At 47.6% G+C, this 17,845-nt stretch overlaps 1 protein-coding gene across 1 annotated transcript in view; it reads left to right on the top strand.

Annotated features, from left to right (window-relative positions):
- The window catches only part of LOC144817688 (long-chain-fatty-acid--CoA ligase ACSBG2-like), a 614,824-nt gene that overhangs the window by 336,808 nt on the left and 260,171 nt on the right, over window positions 1-17,845 (top strand). The window contains exon 8 of the mRNA XM_078674435.1: window positions 16,815-17,002. Within this exon, the coding sequence (XP_078530561.1) occupies window positions 16,815-17,002 (188 nt within the window). The remainder of the gene's footprint in view (window positions 1-16,814; window positions 17,003-17,845) is intronic.

The following is a 17,845-nucleotide window of genomic DNA, read 5'->3' as shown; positions in this document are numbered from 1 at the left end:
GCGACAAGACAAGTAAGAGAGATATGCTCCTGGCAATAGATTATGGCAAACACAAAGGCTAGAAGAATCCGATACTGCGAGGAGAGGAGATACTCCAATTACTGTGGAGGAGGGCAAAAGGAGAGCTCTTATGAGTTTTTTCTCAACGACTCACTGAAAGGAAACATTGACTCGACAACGGGTGGATGCTTATGTTGGAGAAGCCAGTCTCCCTTTCCTAATTACAGTTAATCACAAAGCGTTAGAGGAATTGATACCACCTGAGCAGACTATGCAGGCAATCTCAGACTTCCACCAGACAAAGCACCTGGCCCAAGTGAGCTGACCAACAGCTTTTAAATACTTTAGGAGCAACTGATTCTGCGTCTCATAGAAACTTTAAGCTCTTCTCTCAAGACACAAAAAATAACACCCACTATCACTGAGGAACATGTACCCCAAATTCAGAAAACAGGTACATTTTCAAATAGATGGAAGGCATACAGGCTCAAGCGCTACTGAATTCAGATACAAAAAAAATTCACAAAAACATTTGAGAACAGACAGATGCCTCACTAGCCCTTTTTAACTCATCCTGATCAATTAGAATTTACCCCTGGTAGACAAGTTGCAGATAGTATTAAGCAAGTGTTACATCTCATTGAGAAAGCCATTTGGAGGACAATCCCCATGGCCATTCTGTCTGTGGATGCTGAAAAAGCATTTGACAGAGTGAGTGGGCTGTTCTTACATCAGGTGCTGTGGGTGCGGGACTGGGCGTACAAATGATCATTTGAATGGGGACAAATTATAAAAATACAGTGTGCTAGTAAATGGAATCAAAATATAGACAAAACCTTATGCCTTGATGCCCATCAAGGTTGCCCTCTTCCCCCATTTTCTTGCTAGTGATCGTGCTCCTCACTGCTCTCATAAGGCAACATCTGGATGTCAAATTAATGCCATTTGAGAATGGCCAACACAAGATTCATCTGTTCGCAGACGATCTCCTCCTGGCAGTGTCCCAGGCCTCTATCCCACCGGGCCTAGAAGTGGCAAAGCAGTTTTTCAGAGTTTCGGATTTTAAGATTAATTTGGAGAAGTATGAGTTATTGAGCGTTAAATTACAGCAAATTAATGTAGACTACCTCACTGTGTATATCTTGTTCCGTTAAACTAATGAGAAGAGTAAGCATTTAAGCGCTGCGAGGCCTCAGGGTAGCTATGCGCTATATAAATATAATTTCATTCATTCATTCATTTGGGAATTTACGTTACCCCAAAGCTCTGCAATCTTTACAATCCTAACAGGTTGTTTAATGCTATTAACGTCTACCTATGATTATGTCTTTTATATCGTGACTAGGCAGGGCAGCTGCACTGAAACTTAACATACTGCCTAGGCTATTATATATCTTTCAAGCCCTTCTGGTTAAGATCCCTGAGATTGACATGAAGACTCTGCAATCAGCTATATTTTTATTTGGAGCTGGTGAAGACAAGAAGTAGCTCAGGAGGTCTAGGAATACCGGATGTGAAATGTTACTACCAAGCCTCCAAACTTAGAGTATTATTTAAATGGTCTATCTATAAAGATATTGGATACATGTGAGAAATTGAGTTGTTGGTTCAGGGGTGTGTGAGCCTTTCTAAAGCAACAGTAACAATACTCAGATATCATACTCTATCATGGTTAATTGAATTGGCAGTTTGAAAACTGCCCACAGGCTGCAATGGCAGTCCAGAGATATGTTTAGAAGGGTAACTTAAGTGAGTGCCACAATTAGTGCTTCAGGACCACTCACAGCATTTCATTTACCGGCCCTGGGTATGTGGTGTAGCATGTAACTACGGAAATTAAAATTAAAATGTAATATGGTAATCGTGTGTAAGCCAATTTGACCATGTTTTAGGGATTAAGCCCAAGCATTTTAGCACTGGGTAGCAGTGGTAAAGTGTGCACAGTCCAAAGGCTAGCAAAAACGAATTCAGCAAAAACAGAAGGGTACAAGGAAAATGTTAGGGGGAAGACCACTCTAAGGCTGACAGGTCTAAAAATATACATGGCAGCAGAGTGGCGAGTTGGACTCCATGGCTGTGCAAAGATTTCAGACCCCCGGTCTGCTATTTCTCTCAGATACTATCCCCCACAATAGATATATTGGATTTGTGTACAATGAAATGTGAACAAATCTCTTTTACAGCCCTATATAACTTCTTTGAAGTAATCATGACTTTACCCCAGGAAGAACCAGAGAGGGAGTGGGGATATGCAGGAAGGGGAATGTAGAATGTTCCCGGACCTTTTCCAAAAGTGGAGAAATTCATTAATCCAATGTAGGGAGGAGTTTAAGCTCAAAGAGACCCAGGCAGCTGTCACATATGATCGAATGTGCTCCCCAGATGATACAATTCCTACGTACTCCTTCTCCGTTGCTAGTAGGGACCAAAGCTTACCCGCCAATTCCTGCACAGTCAGACTGTCAGGGGACTGCCAGTTCCAGACTAATAGTCATTTCGCTGCCAGGAGCATACTGGTATGTATTGCCCAGTCCACATTAGTAAGGTTTTTTCTGTCTTTGGGTCTCAGGTTTAATAAGCCAGTAGCGGGTTCAGCTTAATGGGTTATCTTAATACCCCCATCACGTGGCTTAGAAGCTACTTCCACATGGGACAGGACCACCATATGTGCAGGTCATCACCCTCTTGTCCATATCCCCTCAAACATAGCCCATCTTGTGAGTGTACCTCTGTTTCAATGTAATTGGTGTAATGTGTCGCAACACCATATGGTTGTTCATTGTCTCTCTATCTTTTACACTTTTACCCAAACACTGTATATCTGACCACAGTTTCTGCCACTGTCTGGATGAAGTGTCATTTTTTAATATACGCAGCCACCTTGATTTACAAAGACATAAGCGTATTTGTCTGTCAACATCAAATGAACACTTGAGATCAGGCCTTTGGGTGAGGTACCTGTGGCAAAGATCTCTTCCCACTGTCAGGGGCCTTGTCGAAGCCTTTTTATTACTTTGATCTATCGCCCTGTGACAACAGTGTGAGTGCTTACCCTTCTTCTGTTTCTATCGATTAGCCAGTTCTGCCATTGGGAAGGCTTTCCCCCCATCCTGATTGTAGGAGAGTGGGGTCTGCAATCCCATGGCCACCCCAGATTTTTGCTTTTTGCTTCACTGATTTACGACTTTCCCTGGCTGTGGGCCTGCTAATCAGACCCACAGCCTAGCTGCTCTCTCTAAATTGCAACCATGTACCCTAGGTGCATTTTACCAATTGGTACTGGGCCACCTTATCAGTCCCTGTACAGTATACCTTAGGTATCCAGGGCATAGGTGTACCCAGGGCCTACCAGGGGCTGAAGCATGTAGTATGCCACCCCTGGCTGGCCAACTAAACAGACACAACTGGCTGCACGACAGCTGGGGCAAGGTGGTGTAATCACCCTTTGCTTTAGATATAGTTCCCTATATCTAAACCTAAAATGGACACATATTTTCCTATCAGTCACTCCTATGGCAGGCCTTATCAATCCTTAAGGCAGAGTGCTTGGAATTATGTGAGACGGTGCTCTGGCATGAGGTGAGCCCGTTTGCAGCTTGCGGAACCAAGTCCTAATAGCTGTTCCATGATAACGCTATACCATATACTCTTAAGTGCATTATAATCCTCGCGGTTAAATGCTAACTTTGGCATAGCATTATCAAAACATGTCGAGTAAGGTGTCATACGATTTGGAATACTACCCACTCGCCAATTCTGGCGACGGGGGTAGCATTCCACCCTTCTAGAGGGACACGACATGTATGTAACTGTGAACCCCGGTTAAAGTTAACTCGAGCCTCAGCATCACAAAATGGATGCTGCCACCACAGACACAAGTCTGACCTCCTGCTGCTGGGAGTCCTTCCAGCGAGGGAGGCTTGGACAAAGTGTTTCCTGCCTTGGGAGGTGCTAGCACCACCCCAGACAGGATTTTGTGTATTGGGTAGGCCCAGGCTGAAAGGAATGAGACATGCCTGGGGCACACAAGGTGCCCTGTGCATACACCGGTTCCAACCAGTTGCTGGGACACTCCAGCCCCAGCTCTGGCGGGAAACTGGACAAAGGATTGGGGGTGTAGCCACCCCCCTTCCTGGTCCGACCCAGGGGAGGGACCTAGTCCGTAGTGCAGCCCCCTTTAGGAGAATAAAGGTAGGAGCTGGTCCCATTCCAAGTTAGATTACTCTTGACAACTTCCATGAAGAACTCTTGACCTTCGACCTCCTGATCATCAGAAGACTGAAGAATCTCCCCTATGGTCAGGGAGTGACCATCCTGCTTCGCAGGCACCATCAAGCTTCTGTGCGGTTTGCTGCAAAGTCCTTCCTTCCAGGAATCCGATGACCCAGCTCGACAAGACCCGGACCTCCAGACCTCTCTGACCTCTACCCACATCCACAGCCCAGCTGAGACCCGTGGGTGCGACGAGCAACGTGGAGACGGCCATCTTGAAGAAACCTGCACAGCGCTTCCAGCACGACCCCCGAGTGACCCTCGTGTAAGTGCATCAGGGTTTGAGAAGCCCTACACCGACGCAGCTCCTGCACCAAAGACCAGCCCCCCAGCATCCACGTGATCTGCGTGGGGCCCTTTTGCCTGGTTGCTGCTTGTCCTGTTGTCTGGTCACTTGCTGGCTGGCTAGTGACCTCTGAGACGACAACCCGAAGAATTCGACTCTGCTAGTCTGGTCCCCCAGACTGGCCCTTGCTTCCTTGAGAAAGAGAAGCACCCCGGACTCTCCTGGTCCACACAAGACGCCATCTTTGTTCCACCGCGTGGCTTGCATTAGCCAAGGCCTGTTGTCCAGATCGACGATCCGACACCGCCAACAGCAGCAGACTACGTGGGACAGCTCGTGCCTCCAGCCTGGTCGTGAAGAGCAGCTCCTGGTCCTCGCAGCTACAGAGAGAAGCGACCCCTCCTTCACCTGAACTCGGCGACAGCTCCTGGTTCCCTCCTGGTTCCAGCACCGTCACTGGCTAGTGACCAAGACTCTGTCCCCTTCCTTTTCAGGACTTCCTTCTTCCTAGTTCCATCCTTGGAACCACCGGACTCCTCCATCTGGCTGCCTGCAAGCAACTTCTTGTTTCAGGCATCACCGGGATCAACACAGCAAACCCGACACTACTTCAGCCCTATGTACCCGCAGCCTGTGGGTTAGGTAACTAAAGCTTCTAGGTACTGAAGTCTGTGTGCACTATCCTAGTGTTCAGGTCCACTGTTGTTTTCCCTCCATCCAGCCGGGTTCGTCCGGAATCCGTATCTTTGTAAACTGTTGCATCCATAGACGTTGGTACGCATCCCGAGTGAGAGTTTCCACTCTGCACGTGAGTCCCGTGGGCCTCCTGCTCCGTACTTACCTAGTTCGTAGCGTAGTCCCAGCGATCCTCCAGCCTCTGGATCTTCTTACAGTACTTTCTTTCCTTGCATTCCATTGTATTGAGTATATGGTTTGTCGTGCCCCTAAGGCACACGTGTAAATATTGTGCGAACTCGTATTTCCCCTTTAGTATTGTCATGTGCTTAGCCCTCTGACCTCATAAAGAGTTCAGAGGTGTTGTTAATACATAGACTGTTTATTTTCATAACTACCTGTGTGGTGTCCTTTCATTTGGTATTCAAGGGGTTATATTGTGGTAAAACAGCTGGCTTCACATGCCAAAAGAGATTAGCCTAAAAGACTGCTTTTGTCCTCGCTACTAGGATAGCTGGTCTATAAGGTTGACTTTACAACCAATCACCATAAGGGTTGTTTGGACTGATACAAGGTGATCACTAGAACTAGTGAGCATCATATATCAGGCCAACTTCTCACACTTATGCCCTCCATTTCTGTTTTGAGAGGATTATTATCTCAGTCACTCGAGTCTGTTCATTACCCCTTGTGTATTTAACCATTTCAGCTAAAAATTATGCAGCCAAGGAGTTCAATTGAAGCACCCAATTCCTCTCTGAGATATTGAGGGTTTAATTTATGAGAGGCTTGTGTCGCCAGAGCGCTCTAGCGACACAAACCCTTGACTCTGCTTGCAGGTTAGGCCGCGCCCCACGCTGTACAGCTCCACCAGTGTGTACCTGCCTCTGTGTCGGCTGCTGCCGTTCTCTGAGTTCGCCGCTCCTCCTTCTCTGCCAGTATTTTTGCCTGCTCCTGTGTTTATTTTGTTGCCTTCTGTTAACAGTTTTTTGCCTTTTTGCCTATTCTGGTTTGCCTTTTTCTTCCGTTCCCTCTTTACCTTCTGTACCCCCGTTTCTTCTCGCCGCTGCTTTCCTGTGGTCCCGCCCCCTTGCTCACCCATTTGCCACCCCGCTCCCGCCTCCCAGCTCCCGCCTCCCACCTCCCCTTATAGGGCGGCGGCTGCGCGGTAAAGGGAACGACCCATTGGCCCTGCTTGCAGGTTAGGCCGCTCCCCCTGCCGCACAGCTCCACCTGTGTGTCCCTGCCTCTGTGCCCGCTGCTGCCGTTCTGTGAGTTCACCGCTCCTCCTTCACTGCCTGTATTTTTGCCTGCTCCTGTATTTATTTTGTTGCCCTTTGTTACCTTCTGTTAACTGTTTTTTGTCTTTTTGCTTATACTGGTTTGCCTCTTTCTTCCGTTCCCTCTTTGCCTTCTGTCCCCCGTTTCTTTCCGCCGCCGCTTCCCTGCGGCCCGCCCCCTTAATCACCCATTCGCCGCCCGGCTGCCGCCTCCCACCTCCCCTTATATGGCGGCCGCATGCTGGACCGCGCCCAATGCCAGAACCCATGGTCCCCGCAAACGCCACGATGCCTGACACTGCTATTACGCCAGCACCCTCCACGCACTCAACACCGGACAATCAAACACCTGCTTCCTGGCCGCAACGAAGCGCACCCAAGGACCAGCATCCGGTCCACCACGCCACCCACTGTGAAAGAACGCAACCACCTCAGATGCATTCTTCTCAAAACCCGTTCTGCCCGCAAACACGCCATCGAGATCTGGGACCTACTCGACTAAACGTCCCCAGACATCGCCTTCCTGACGGAGACCTGGCTGAACCCCTCCTCGGCACCCGACATCGCCATAGCCATCCGGACGGCTACAAGGTCACCCGCAGGGACCGCACCAACGGAGCAGGAGGAGGAATCACCATCGTCCACAGGAACACTCTCAGAGTCTCGACCAACACTGACGACACACTCAGCACCGCCGTAAACCTGCACTTCCAGATCCACACCGATCCCAACACCACCCTCAGAGGAACCCTCATCTACAGACCCCCCAGACCCCGACCACAGTTCAGCTACTCCATCACCGACCTCGTCAGTACACACGCCCTCGCCTCCACAGACTACATCCTTCTCAGGGACCTGAACTTCCACCTCGAGAACAACAACGACCGCAACTCCATCACCATGATCGACAACCTCGCCAACCTCGGACTGCGACAACTCGTCACAACACCCACCCACTCCGCCGTCCACACGCTTGATCCCATCTTCTCCGCAAGCACCCCCTACAGCCACACCACCGAACTCCACTGGATCGACCATCGCTGCATCCACTTCACCTTCAGGAGGCTCACCAGGCATCACCGCACCCAACAGATCCCCGCCGCTGCTGGAGCAAAGTCACCGAAGACCAGCTAACCACCATCCTTACCAGGAGCCCACCCGCCGACCCCACCGACCCCTACAGCGCCGCCCGCAACCTCAGACAATGGATCGACAAGGGCGCCAACACCGTCGCCCCGATCAAGAAACCACTCCAACAGACACACCAACAAGAAAGCCAGCTGGTTCACTGAAGACCTCCAGACCTCCAAGTAAACCTGCCAAAAACTAGAGAAGAAAAGGCTCTGTGAACAGACACCTGACAGCTACACAGCCCACAAGAACGCCACCCACAGACACCATCACCTCATCAGATCCACCAAAAGGGCCTCCTTCAAAGACAGCCTAGACAACAATGCACACAACAGCAAAGAGCTCTTCAACATCATGAAGGAACTCTCCAACCCCAGCTCCAACACCAACGACATCCCACCTTCGCAAGACCTATGCGACTCCCTTGCCACCTTCTTCCATCGCAAGATCGCAGACATCCACGACAGCTTCAAAGTCCCTACCGCCACGACAACCACTGAGACCTCCACCCCCACGTCCACCACCCGCACTAACCCCCTGCTCTCTTGGACCAACATAATCGATGACAACTCCATCAAAATCATGAACACTATCCACTCCGGATCTCCGTCAGACCCATGCCCACACCACATCTTTAACAAAGCCTGCACCACCATCGCACCCCATCGCCGGAAAACCATCAACATCTCCTTCGAGACAGCGACCTTCCCGGAGAGCTGGAAGCACGCCGAGATCAACGCCTTACTCAAAAAACCCAAGGCTGACCCCAAGGACCTCAAGAAATTACGGCCCATCTCCCTGCTCCCGTTCCCTGCGAAGCTCATCGAGAAGACCATCAACAGACAACTGACCCACTACCTCAAGTAGAACAGAATCCTGGACCCGTCCCAGTCCGGGTTCTGCAGCAACCACAGCACCGAAACCGTCCTCATTGCAGCCACCGATGACATCAGAGCCCTACTGGACAACGGAGAAACCGCTGCCCTCATTCTCCTGGACCTGTCAGTCGCCTTCGGCACAGTCTGCCACCGCAACCTACACACACGCCTCCACGACGCTGGGGTCCGAGACAAGCCTCTGGAATGGACCACCTCCTTCCTCTGGCAGAACCCAGAGCGTCCGCCTCCCCCCTTTCCGCTCCAAAGCCACCGAGATCATCTGTGGCGTACCCCAGGGCTCATCCCTCAGCCCAACATTGTTCAACATCTACATGGCACCGCTCGCCCATGTCGCCCGACTGCATGACCTCAACATCATCTCCTACGCCGACTACACCCAACCCAACAGGACCCCCTCACTGCCAAAACCAACCTCCATGAAAGATTGAAAGCCGTCGCCGAGTGGATGAAAAACAGCCGACTGAAGCTAAACTAGGACTAGACGGAAGTCCTCATCCTCGACCTGGGATGACTCCTGGTGGCCGACCGCACTGGGAACAGCTCCAGCACCCACCAACCACGCACGCAACCTAGGATTCATCCTGGACTCTACTCTCTCCATGACAAAACAGGTCAACGCTGTCTCGTCCTCCTGCTTCAACACCCTCCGCAAGATCTACAGGTGGATCACCACAGAAACAAGAAGAACGGTCACCCAGGCCCTCGTCAGCAGCAGGTTGGACTATCGAAACGCCCTCTATGCAGGAGCCTCGGCAAACTCCTGAAATGACTCCAACGCATTCAAAATGCCTCCGCACGCCTGATCCTCGACATCCCTTGCCACAACCACATTACACCCCACCTGAGATACCTGCACTGGCTTCCCGTCAACAAGAGGATCACCTTCAAGCTCCTCACCCACGCACACAAAGCACTCCACAACACCGGACCAGCATACCTCAACAGACGACTCAGCTTCTTCACCCCAACCGCTAGCTCCGCTCCGCCGACCTTGCCCTCGCCAGAGTCATCCACATCCGAAGAGCAACTTCTGGCAGCAGATCGTTCTCCCACCTCGCCGCCAAGACCTGGAACTCCCTCCCCATCCCCCTACGGCAGACCCATGACCTCCTCACCTTCAGAAGACTCCTCAAGACCTGGCTATTGGAGCAGTAGCAGCATCCCCCCCTCTTCAGCGCCTTGAGACCCTCACGGGTAAGTAGTGCGCTTTACAAATGTTCTGATTGAAACCTCTCAACCATATCTATGAAGCCACACAAAGCCACTCTGCACAGTTTACATGGCCTCATAGATATGGAGTAAAACGAAGTAGCACACGCCGCTGCCTTGCCTTACTTTGCATCAAGGAGGCATTCCATGGACGCTGAGGTGAGTTTTCCCACGCAAAACCTGTAGAGTTTGGCGCTGCCCCAGATCTACTAAATCATGTAAACCTGAGGCAGTGCCAAAATCTTACCCCTCCCCAGAGCAGGCATACCAAGGAGAATTATTTCTATTTCTTCTTGTTTTTTCCTCTTTCCATGTGTGCTCTCTTCTGCAGCACACATGGAAAGAGGAAAATGCCTCTGTGGATTGTGTTTGTGCCCGGAGGTGTCCCTTCCTGCACAAAAAACAATCCTGCCTGCAATAGAAGGAAAATTGCACCATGTTGCAAGAGTGCCTACGTTGGCACTAGCCGTAAATTGTGCACTAGCGATGGGAAAAAGGACAGAAGTAGGGTGCATTCCTGCCCTTTCAGTAGGGCAGCGCAGCAAAAAGACCTACGGCACTGCCATGTACCATTTCCTTATAAATGTGGCCCTAAATCTCTCTGCCTGCACCATTTGGATTGATGACTCTGGCCTTTTACTAGTAAGTACTTATGCGATGAGTCAATTTTTCCTACATTAAACCAACTCCTGTTTGGTACACTTTTTTAACCATTCTCACCCACAGTTTACAGGATTGATTAGATTCACTTCAAGACCTACACATGAGTTAATGGATCTGTGTCACCGCACATATTCACATATTCTCACTTGTTGAACACATGTATTTACTTACATTAATTATTCTGTTTTATTCTGTAGGTACTTTGTGCAGTACTTTTTCAGGTGTCTTGAATATGATCCCTTAAATATATGAAGTCATAAAATTGAATAACCATATATTGATTTTGATTGATTGATTGATGGACTTTTGGAAGGGTGACTTTAGGGAGATAGGTGGGAAATGGAGCCTTATTCTCAGAGGCCTAATATGGGTTCCGTCTGGGTATGAGCCTGATGAACAGGACCTAAATCTGTCTCTAATACTGGGCAAATATGTTTAGGTCAAGGGAGGGGCCATGCATATGGCCTGGATGGACCTCTCTTCAGCATTTGACCTAGTGGATAGAGACAATTTATGGGATATTATGGAGCAAGCAGGTGTCGATCCCTCCTTATTATTTATTTTGAAAGGGTTGCATCAAAATACCAAAATGAGGTTTCGATATACCCTGTGGGGCGACCTGAAATCTCCAATTCACGTTACAAGGGGAGTCAGACAAGGCTGCATATTGGCCACATTTTCTCTTCTATTTTATATTAATGCACTGGATGCATCTTTAAAGACATTAACCCCCAACGTACCTAAAATTGGTGAGCAACCCGACCCGGTCTTGCTTTACTCAGAAAATGCGTTGCTGTTATCTCGCACCGCAAATGGTTTGCAAACTCAACATGATGGTTATTATACTTTTATGATGGATCTGAAACTTGAGGTTAATTTAAGAAAATCATATATATTGACTAGTGGTCCTAAAAACACTTGTAGTAGGAAATGTATGGTGGGAGGTATATCCGTTATAAAGATCCCAACTTTGAGCTATTTGGACATTTTATTTTCTGCAAATTTGGGTTGGAATAGACTGCTGACTCTAAGATGTCAGCAACTGGAAGCATTGTGTGATGCAACTTCTAGGTTTGCAAGTAAACTGGGTAGCTGACCTTCTAGGGAACTAGGGATGCTTTACCAAAGTAAGTGGCAGTCTATGGCTGCTTATGGAGCGGGGGTGTTGCCTCTGGGATGGGCTTACAATCAGTTGAAAATAAGTTTATGGCCAGACTCTTCGGTCTCACGAAATCCACATCACATATCATAACCCACAATGAGGTTGGCCTAGGGTTTTTAGAGAACTTGCTGAGATTGTCACCAATCCTATTGTGGGGTGAACTATGGTCTGTGCTAGAGCTAAGGTTTACGAGGAATATGTTGGAAGACTGCCTCAAAACGAATAATGTGCTATCCCGTGGCTCAACTATGTTAAGAAGTCCCTACAAGATCTTGGGTTGATCAATTTTTAGGCAAATAGAGCCAACATGAACTCCTCTTTTAAAGCCCAGGTTAAGTCACAATATTTTGAATTAAGAAATACTTTAAGGCTGGAGAAAGCAATTAAAATGGTAACCGTCCAGCATTACACTTTGATTGCTACAAGCAATGGGTTGGAACCTTACCTTTTGTGGATTAAAGCCCCAGAGCATATATTTTTCTTTTACGGCTGCGACTAAATACGATTTATTACATAAGGACCTTCTTAGTTATGGGTTCCTGGTTTCCCTCATTGCCGAGCTGTGACTATGATGGGCTATCTTGCCAATCCATGAGGCATTTTATATTAATTTGCCCTCAGGTTTCTTACATCCCATGCTTAGAGGGAATTCTGCTAAATCATATAAGGATGGTCTAATTTTTTACAGCGCCTTGATTCACCGGTGATTTGCATAGCAGTTTTAAATGTTAAATATACAGGCCTTAAGGTTAAGAAAAAGATATATCTCTTGACTTTCTTTTTAATGATGGATAACTCGTTTTATATAGGATCTCTAAAAATCAATTATGTATTCAATGAATTTATGGGATTTTTTTTCGTGGAATTGAATTATGGATTAGTGATGATGAGTTTTAATCCTTTTAATATCTGCACATTGTTATATAATAGTCTTTTTTTTAAATGTGCTTTTATGATTTGTTTTCAAAATCGAATAAAGATGATATGAATGAATAGATTGCTTAATGGAATAATTGGACCTAATTGTAGTCTCCCTTTTATGCAGCATCTCTGATTGAATGTACTCAATCTAATTTAGCCTTTGTCCTGAAGTTGACCCTTCAATAACATACGGGTCGAAACGCCTTTGACAACCATTGGACTGAGAGACTTTCTTTTAATTACTTCAATGTGAGTGTTGGACTTGGCCCTTTTCCCCCAAACTTTTTCGCTTTTTGCCCCCCTAATTTGAAATGTCTCCCCCATGGTAATAAACCTGTATAGGCCATGTGTGGTGTGAGACACCTTGTTAATATGTAATGTCATGCAATGGTGTGAGCACTTGTCAATTTCCCCCATTGTAAAATGTACCCTGGTGAAATGTTGTGTTTTTAAAATGGCTGCCATGGGTGTGCGTTGTGCCACCTGACTGCAGGAGGTTAGCAGTCTAGTTGTTAGGTACCCAGCCACCCCTGCATTTGGAGGGAAAGCCTGGCACCCAGGGTGCTCTACTCCTCCCCCTGAGCCAGTTAGAACTAGTTCGCCTGTCTGAGGTGGGTTAGCGGTCTAGTTGTCTGGTACCCAGCAATCCCAGCATTTGGAGGGACCTTCTAGAAGCTTTCTGGTATAGGGAGAGCAGTAGAGATGTAATGAGCAGAGACAGAGCTGGGACATGAATGTGAGGGGACCTGCTGCCAGGGGATACCGCCACTTGGGCCTGTGTGCTGGACCCTGCACCCATCCAGAACCCCCCTACTGTCCCCAGGGCTTGTAAAGCCCTACTTCAGGAGTTCAGGCTGCTGTGTAGGAGGAGCGCCACGCTGCAGTGGGGATGGTGAAAGCCTACCACCCTGTTTTGATGATGCCCCCATTACCTGCTGACATGGCCCAGTAGTGCCTACTGCTCTGTCCCCGGGCCCCTGAAGAAGGAGGGCCCTCCTAGGTCCCTGAAGCTGCCGGGACCTTGTGCCACGCAAACACTGCACCCAGAAGCGCCTGGAAGGGAAGGAGGACCTTGGACCCCCCAGGAGGTGAGAAGAGTTACCTTGGGGCTTTCTGCTGGGACTGTCCGCCCCCTTTTCGCTGTGCGTCTGGAAGTGTTGTGCCTAGTGGAAGCGCTGTGTGCTAAATCGCTGTGCCTAGAAGATGCGCTGTGTGCCTGCAAAGCGCTAACCTTGCCCAGGACTGTTGCAGCCTGCTGTGTCCTTGAAAGCGCTGGCCTGCAGGAGACTGCTTGTGTCCCTAGAGCGCTGTGACCAGGACTGCCCTGCTGATTGCCTGCTAAGCGCTATAATCTGGGAGCGCTGTACCTGCTAGGCGCTGGGGCTTGAGAAGTTGGCTGCCCCCCTAAGCGCCACAATCGTAAAGCGCTGTGTGTCTCTTGGAAGCGCTGTGCTGCAGAAGCACTGTGTGAGGAAGATTGTGCCCTCAAGGAGCTGCGGGCCGGGAGTTTTGCTGCCTGTTGTGCCCCTGTCAAGCGCTATACTGCCTGGGACTGCAAGAAGCATTGAGCCTCCAAGCGCTGGGGCTTGAGAAGCTGTCTGCCCCATAAGCGCCACAATCTTGAAGCTGTGTGTTAAGTGCTGTATTGCCATGGGAACTGCTGCTGGCCCAAGCGCTGTGAGCGCTGCTGTGTACTCTAAGCGCTGTATCCGGAGGACTGAGCCCCCAAAGTGATGTGCCGCCTTGAAGCGCTGTGGGGCCCCGGAGAACTGTTTATTGTGGAAGCGCTGTGCCCCTTTGAAGCGCTACTGGCTCACCTGTGGCCCTGGTACCCAATCCTGAATAGCGCTGTTGCTTTTCACAGCCGCCCCTCCCCGGGAGAACTGTAGCTGGGCCCTGTTAACTCTGGTTGATTTTGTGAGGGCCCCTCCCCCAGCTAAAGGAAGGGGGAGAGGGGATTACAAGCCATGCAGGTCCCGGGCCTAGTGTTTTCATGTTACCTGTTCAGGCATGATGCGCTCTTGCGCCTAATGTTTATTGTATGCTGAATATCCTGCTAAAGGTTTCATGCCCCCTGGTAGATGTGTTTCCTGCCCCATAATTTAGGCCTGCTCTGCCCTATGCCAGGTGTTGATGCTAGGTGCGTGAGGTTCTTTTTGCAGGGGATGCTGATGCAAGGTATGCTGGGTCGTCATACCTAATGGGTTATGTTAAGCTTAATGCCTGCTGCCAAGGATTAATGCCTGTGTTTGCCCTGCAATATTGACCCTGTGTTTCATGTATTTGATAACATTCTTTTTATTTCAGCTGGACTTACTTACCTTTTATTCTTTTCCCATTTCCCATGTAAATAATCCCCCCTGGCATTCATTGCCCTGGCGCCAGTTAGCGCCTTTTTTGTGATTACTGCTATTATTGTGTTTACCTTTGCAGGTTGGAGACAATACACAACTTAATCTTTTTCCAACCAGAAGCAGTGTCTCGTCTCTTTTGTGGTGTGCCTGGCGTGTCGTCTGTTTGTACTGCGTGAATGCTTCACACATGTCCTCTGAAGTTTGGCCTGCCCGCTCTGCTCCATGCTACCCCCTGTAGAATTGGCAACCCCATTTCTGACAGTGAGGAAATCTGTTTGTGTAATCTGGGACTTTAATTTCTTCATTACTACAGAATCCACACAGGTTACTGGGTTCTTTTCTCCATTCTCTTGATTTTATTGTGACACCCTCTTTTTTGTGCCTTTGCACAAACTGTGTGTTCAAACTACACTGAGCACTCATTTCACTTGTTTTAATGAAATGAAATGAAAGTTGTTATTGTTTCAGTTAATTAAAACCATAACAATACAATTTTATAAAATCAACTACTCATTTAAAATTCATTTTATATGGATAAATTCTCTATTAATTCATTCTAAGTCTAGTGCTAAAATTTGTTGTTAAAAAACAATTAAGCAATCCATGTTGTTTATAGTTCCAAGAGTTCTGATATTTATTCAGTTCAAAAGAGCCCTCTCATTGCGCTACCGCAGTTTTGTTGTCATTATGTGGTCCGGGTGCCTTGTTATGTTTTAACGCTTGAGCGTGAGCAATGAGGAACTTTAATAGTAAACAGTTCAAACGGGTGTCTGTTGGATTCAAAGTTGACATAATCGCGGATCTACACGTTCTTATGCCTCGTTCGTTCATTGCCCTTTTTAAGAAGACTGCTCGTGCTTGGGCTAAATTCGGTCAGATACAAATTAGATGAGTAAAGTCCTCCTTGCTGCTCCCACATAATCTACAGGTTTTGGGTCCGTCGTGTGGCCAAGTTGGTTGGTCCATAGTTGATGGAAAGTTTCCCAGACGGAGCCCCATTAACTTTTGTTTTTTGCAAGCCGGGAATTTAATTGTTTGATATGGGGCTGCAGTGAGAGTTTTATAGTTTGATATGACCATCCAAGCGTGTTTTCTTGTGCTGAACGTGGCTTTGTCGAGTAGAAGAGAATGGAATTTTGTTGACTTGTTTATGGCTTGTTTAAACACTGGATAAGGCAAATTCAGATCCCAGAGATTTCTTGTTCCAGTCTCAGTTATGGCCTTTTCAAGGTACTGGTTGTGTGGGGATTTAACATCATTTTTTATCTCTTCCCACAATGCTTGATGCAGATCTGAGGTTGCTATGTTCTGTTTCAAGCTATACCAGTACTTTATATTTGCGTACTTTCTTCCCACTATTTCATTTATTATTCCAAATTCCAATCTCATCTGCGCTGGTGAAGCTCCCCGTTGAATTTGGAAGGTGGATTTAAAGATGGCTGTCTGCATTTTATTGAGCAATTCCGCGTCTTTCCCGTGCAATCTTGTTTTAATGAATATGCATTCAGCAGTTAAATACGTAGGATAAAGATAATCCTTTGAGTAAAAGTGATTAATTTGGTCGTATCCTCTCCTGTTTATTTGACGTGGCGCCGTACAATACCTTAAATACTGGTATTGTATAAATCATGAAGTATGATCTCTAATGATACCTGATAGGACATTGTTGCATGTGGGGGTTTTATAACGTTGTCCTTTTGGGTCTATGTGCGGCTTTTGTGGTTTAAAATGGATTTTTATTTTTGAATACATCATTTCTTAGATTACGCTTTGATTGGTCTGTAAACCTGGTCTCACAATGCCAGCTCTTTTCTCCTGGTCCAAAAAACAAGTGCTAGATAAGAGCAACTTTAGCTATAATTCTAAGGGATAATTCATATCATAAGCCTACGAAAGCGAGAGTATTCAATAAAGGGAAACATTTTTGGATGCTGCAGACAACTCACTCTGTCCTCTCTCCAGTCCCAGGATTCCCTGTTTGACACACTGAAGGAGGTGCGACCCACTGTCTTCTTTGGGGTTCCACGGACTTGGGAAAAGTTTCAAGGGGTGCTGGTTGATGTGGAATCCAAGTCATCTTCCATGCAGAGGTCCATCAGCACTTCGACCAGGGAGCCTAGCCAGGCAACCAACCTCAACCACGTGAACAGGTATGTGACCTGAGGCACCGAGATGTGTCAGTTCATCTATTAAGTAGGTCTGGATGGAGGCGGTGCTTAGAATTATGGCTAACTTTGCTATTGAGCAAATCACGCACTTTGAGGAGTCAGAACATATAGGTCGCGAAGTCAAAAGGACTGGTAAGCAAAAAAATGCCATCAAGGGTTCGTCGTGCTGTTTTAATTTCATTGTAACTAAATAAAGCTTCTAGACACTTATATTATTCCTACATGTAATTTCTAATATCGTAGACAACAGCAGAGGTTGATTTCCACATCTTTAAACATAGCTTCTGTAATCTGTTGTTGACCAGATTCCACACACCACAGTGGTCTACCTACAACACGAGCTACAATACAAACCTTCTTGGGAAGTGCTCTGCTGGGTGTTCAGCTTTTTTTAAACCTATAAAAATGCATTTGAAAACTAGAATCTCTGATGCTGACTCTGATAAGTAACCACTTGCTTCTTGGTCAAGAATTGCACCCATTATAGACACAGGTACAGCTCCCTGCTCAGCTACACTGGGTGGTGTGTGATGAACTTTATTGGGGGTGTGCCCTATGCAAATTAGGTCTTGCCCCTGCTGACACTGGCATGTGATTGCTGTTACTGTGCTGGCCATAGCAAGAGTAAAATTGTGCATGCTATCATATGCGCACTGGGGAGTCTCTCTGCGATGTAGTGGAATGAGGGTCAGCAGACTATTCTAGTACCCCAATAGGTGGGTGGAGAGCCTTCTGTTGAGCACATATGTTTCCTCCCGTTCCAAAAAGAGGCAAAAGGGCCGGTGTCCTTGGACATTTACATTGTTCTTCTGAAACTAATTAAGC

The sequence above is a fragment of the Lissotriton helveticus genome, chromosome 2_1 (assembly GCF_964261635.1).
Source record: "Lissotriton helveticus chromosome 2_1, aLisHel1.1, whole genome shotgun sequence".
Classification (NCBI taxonomy): Eukaryota; Metazoa; Chordata; class Amphibia; order Caudata; family Salamandridae; genus Lissotriton; species Lissotriton helveticus.
This window is presented reverse-complemented; position numbering and strand designations above follow the sequence as displayed.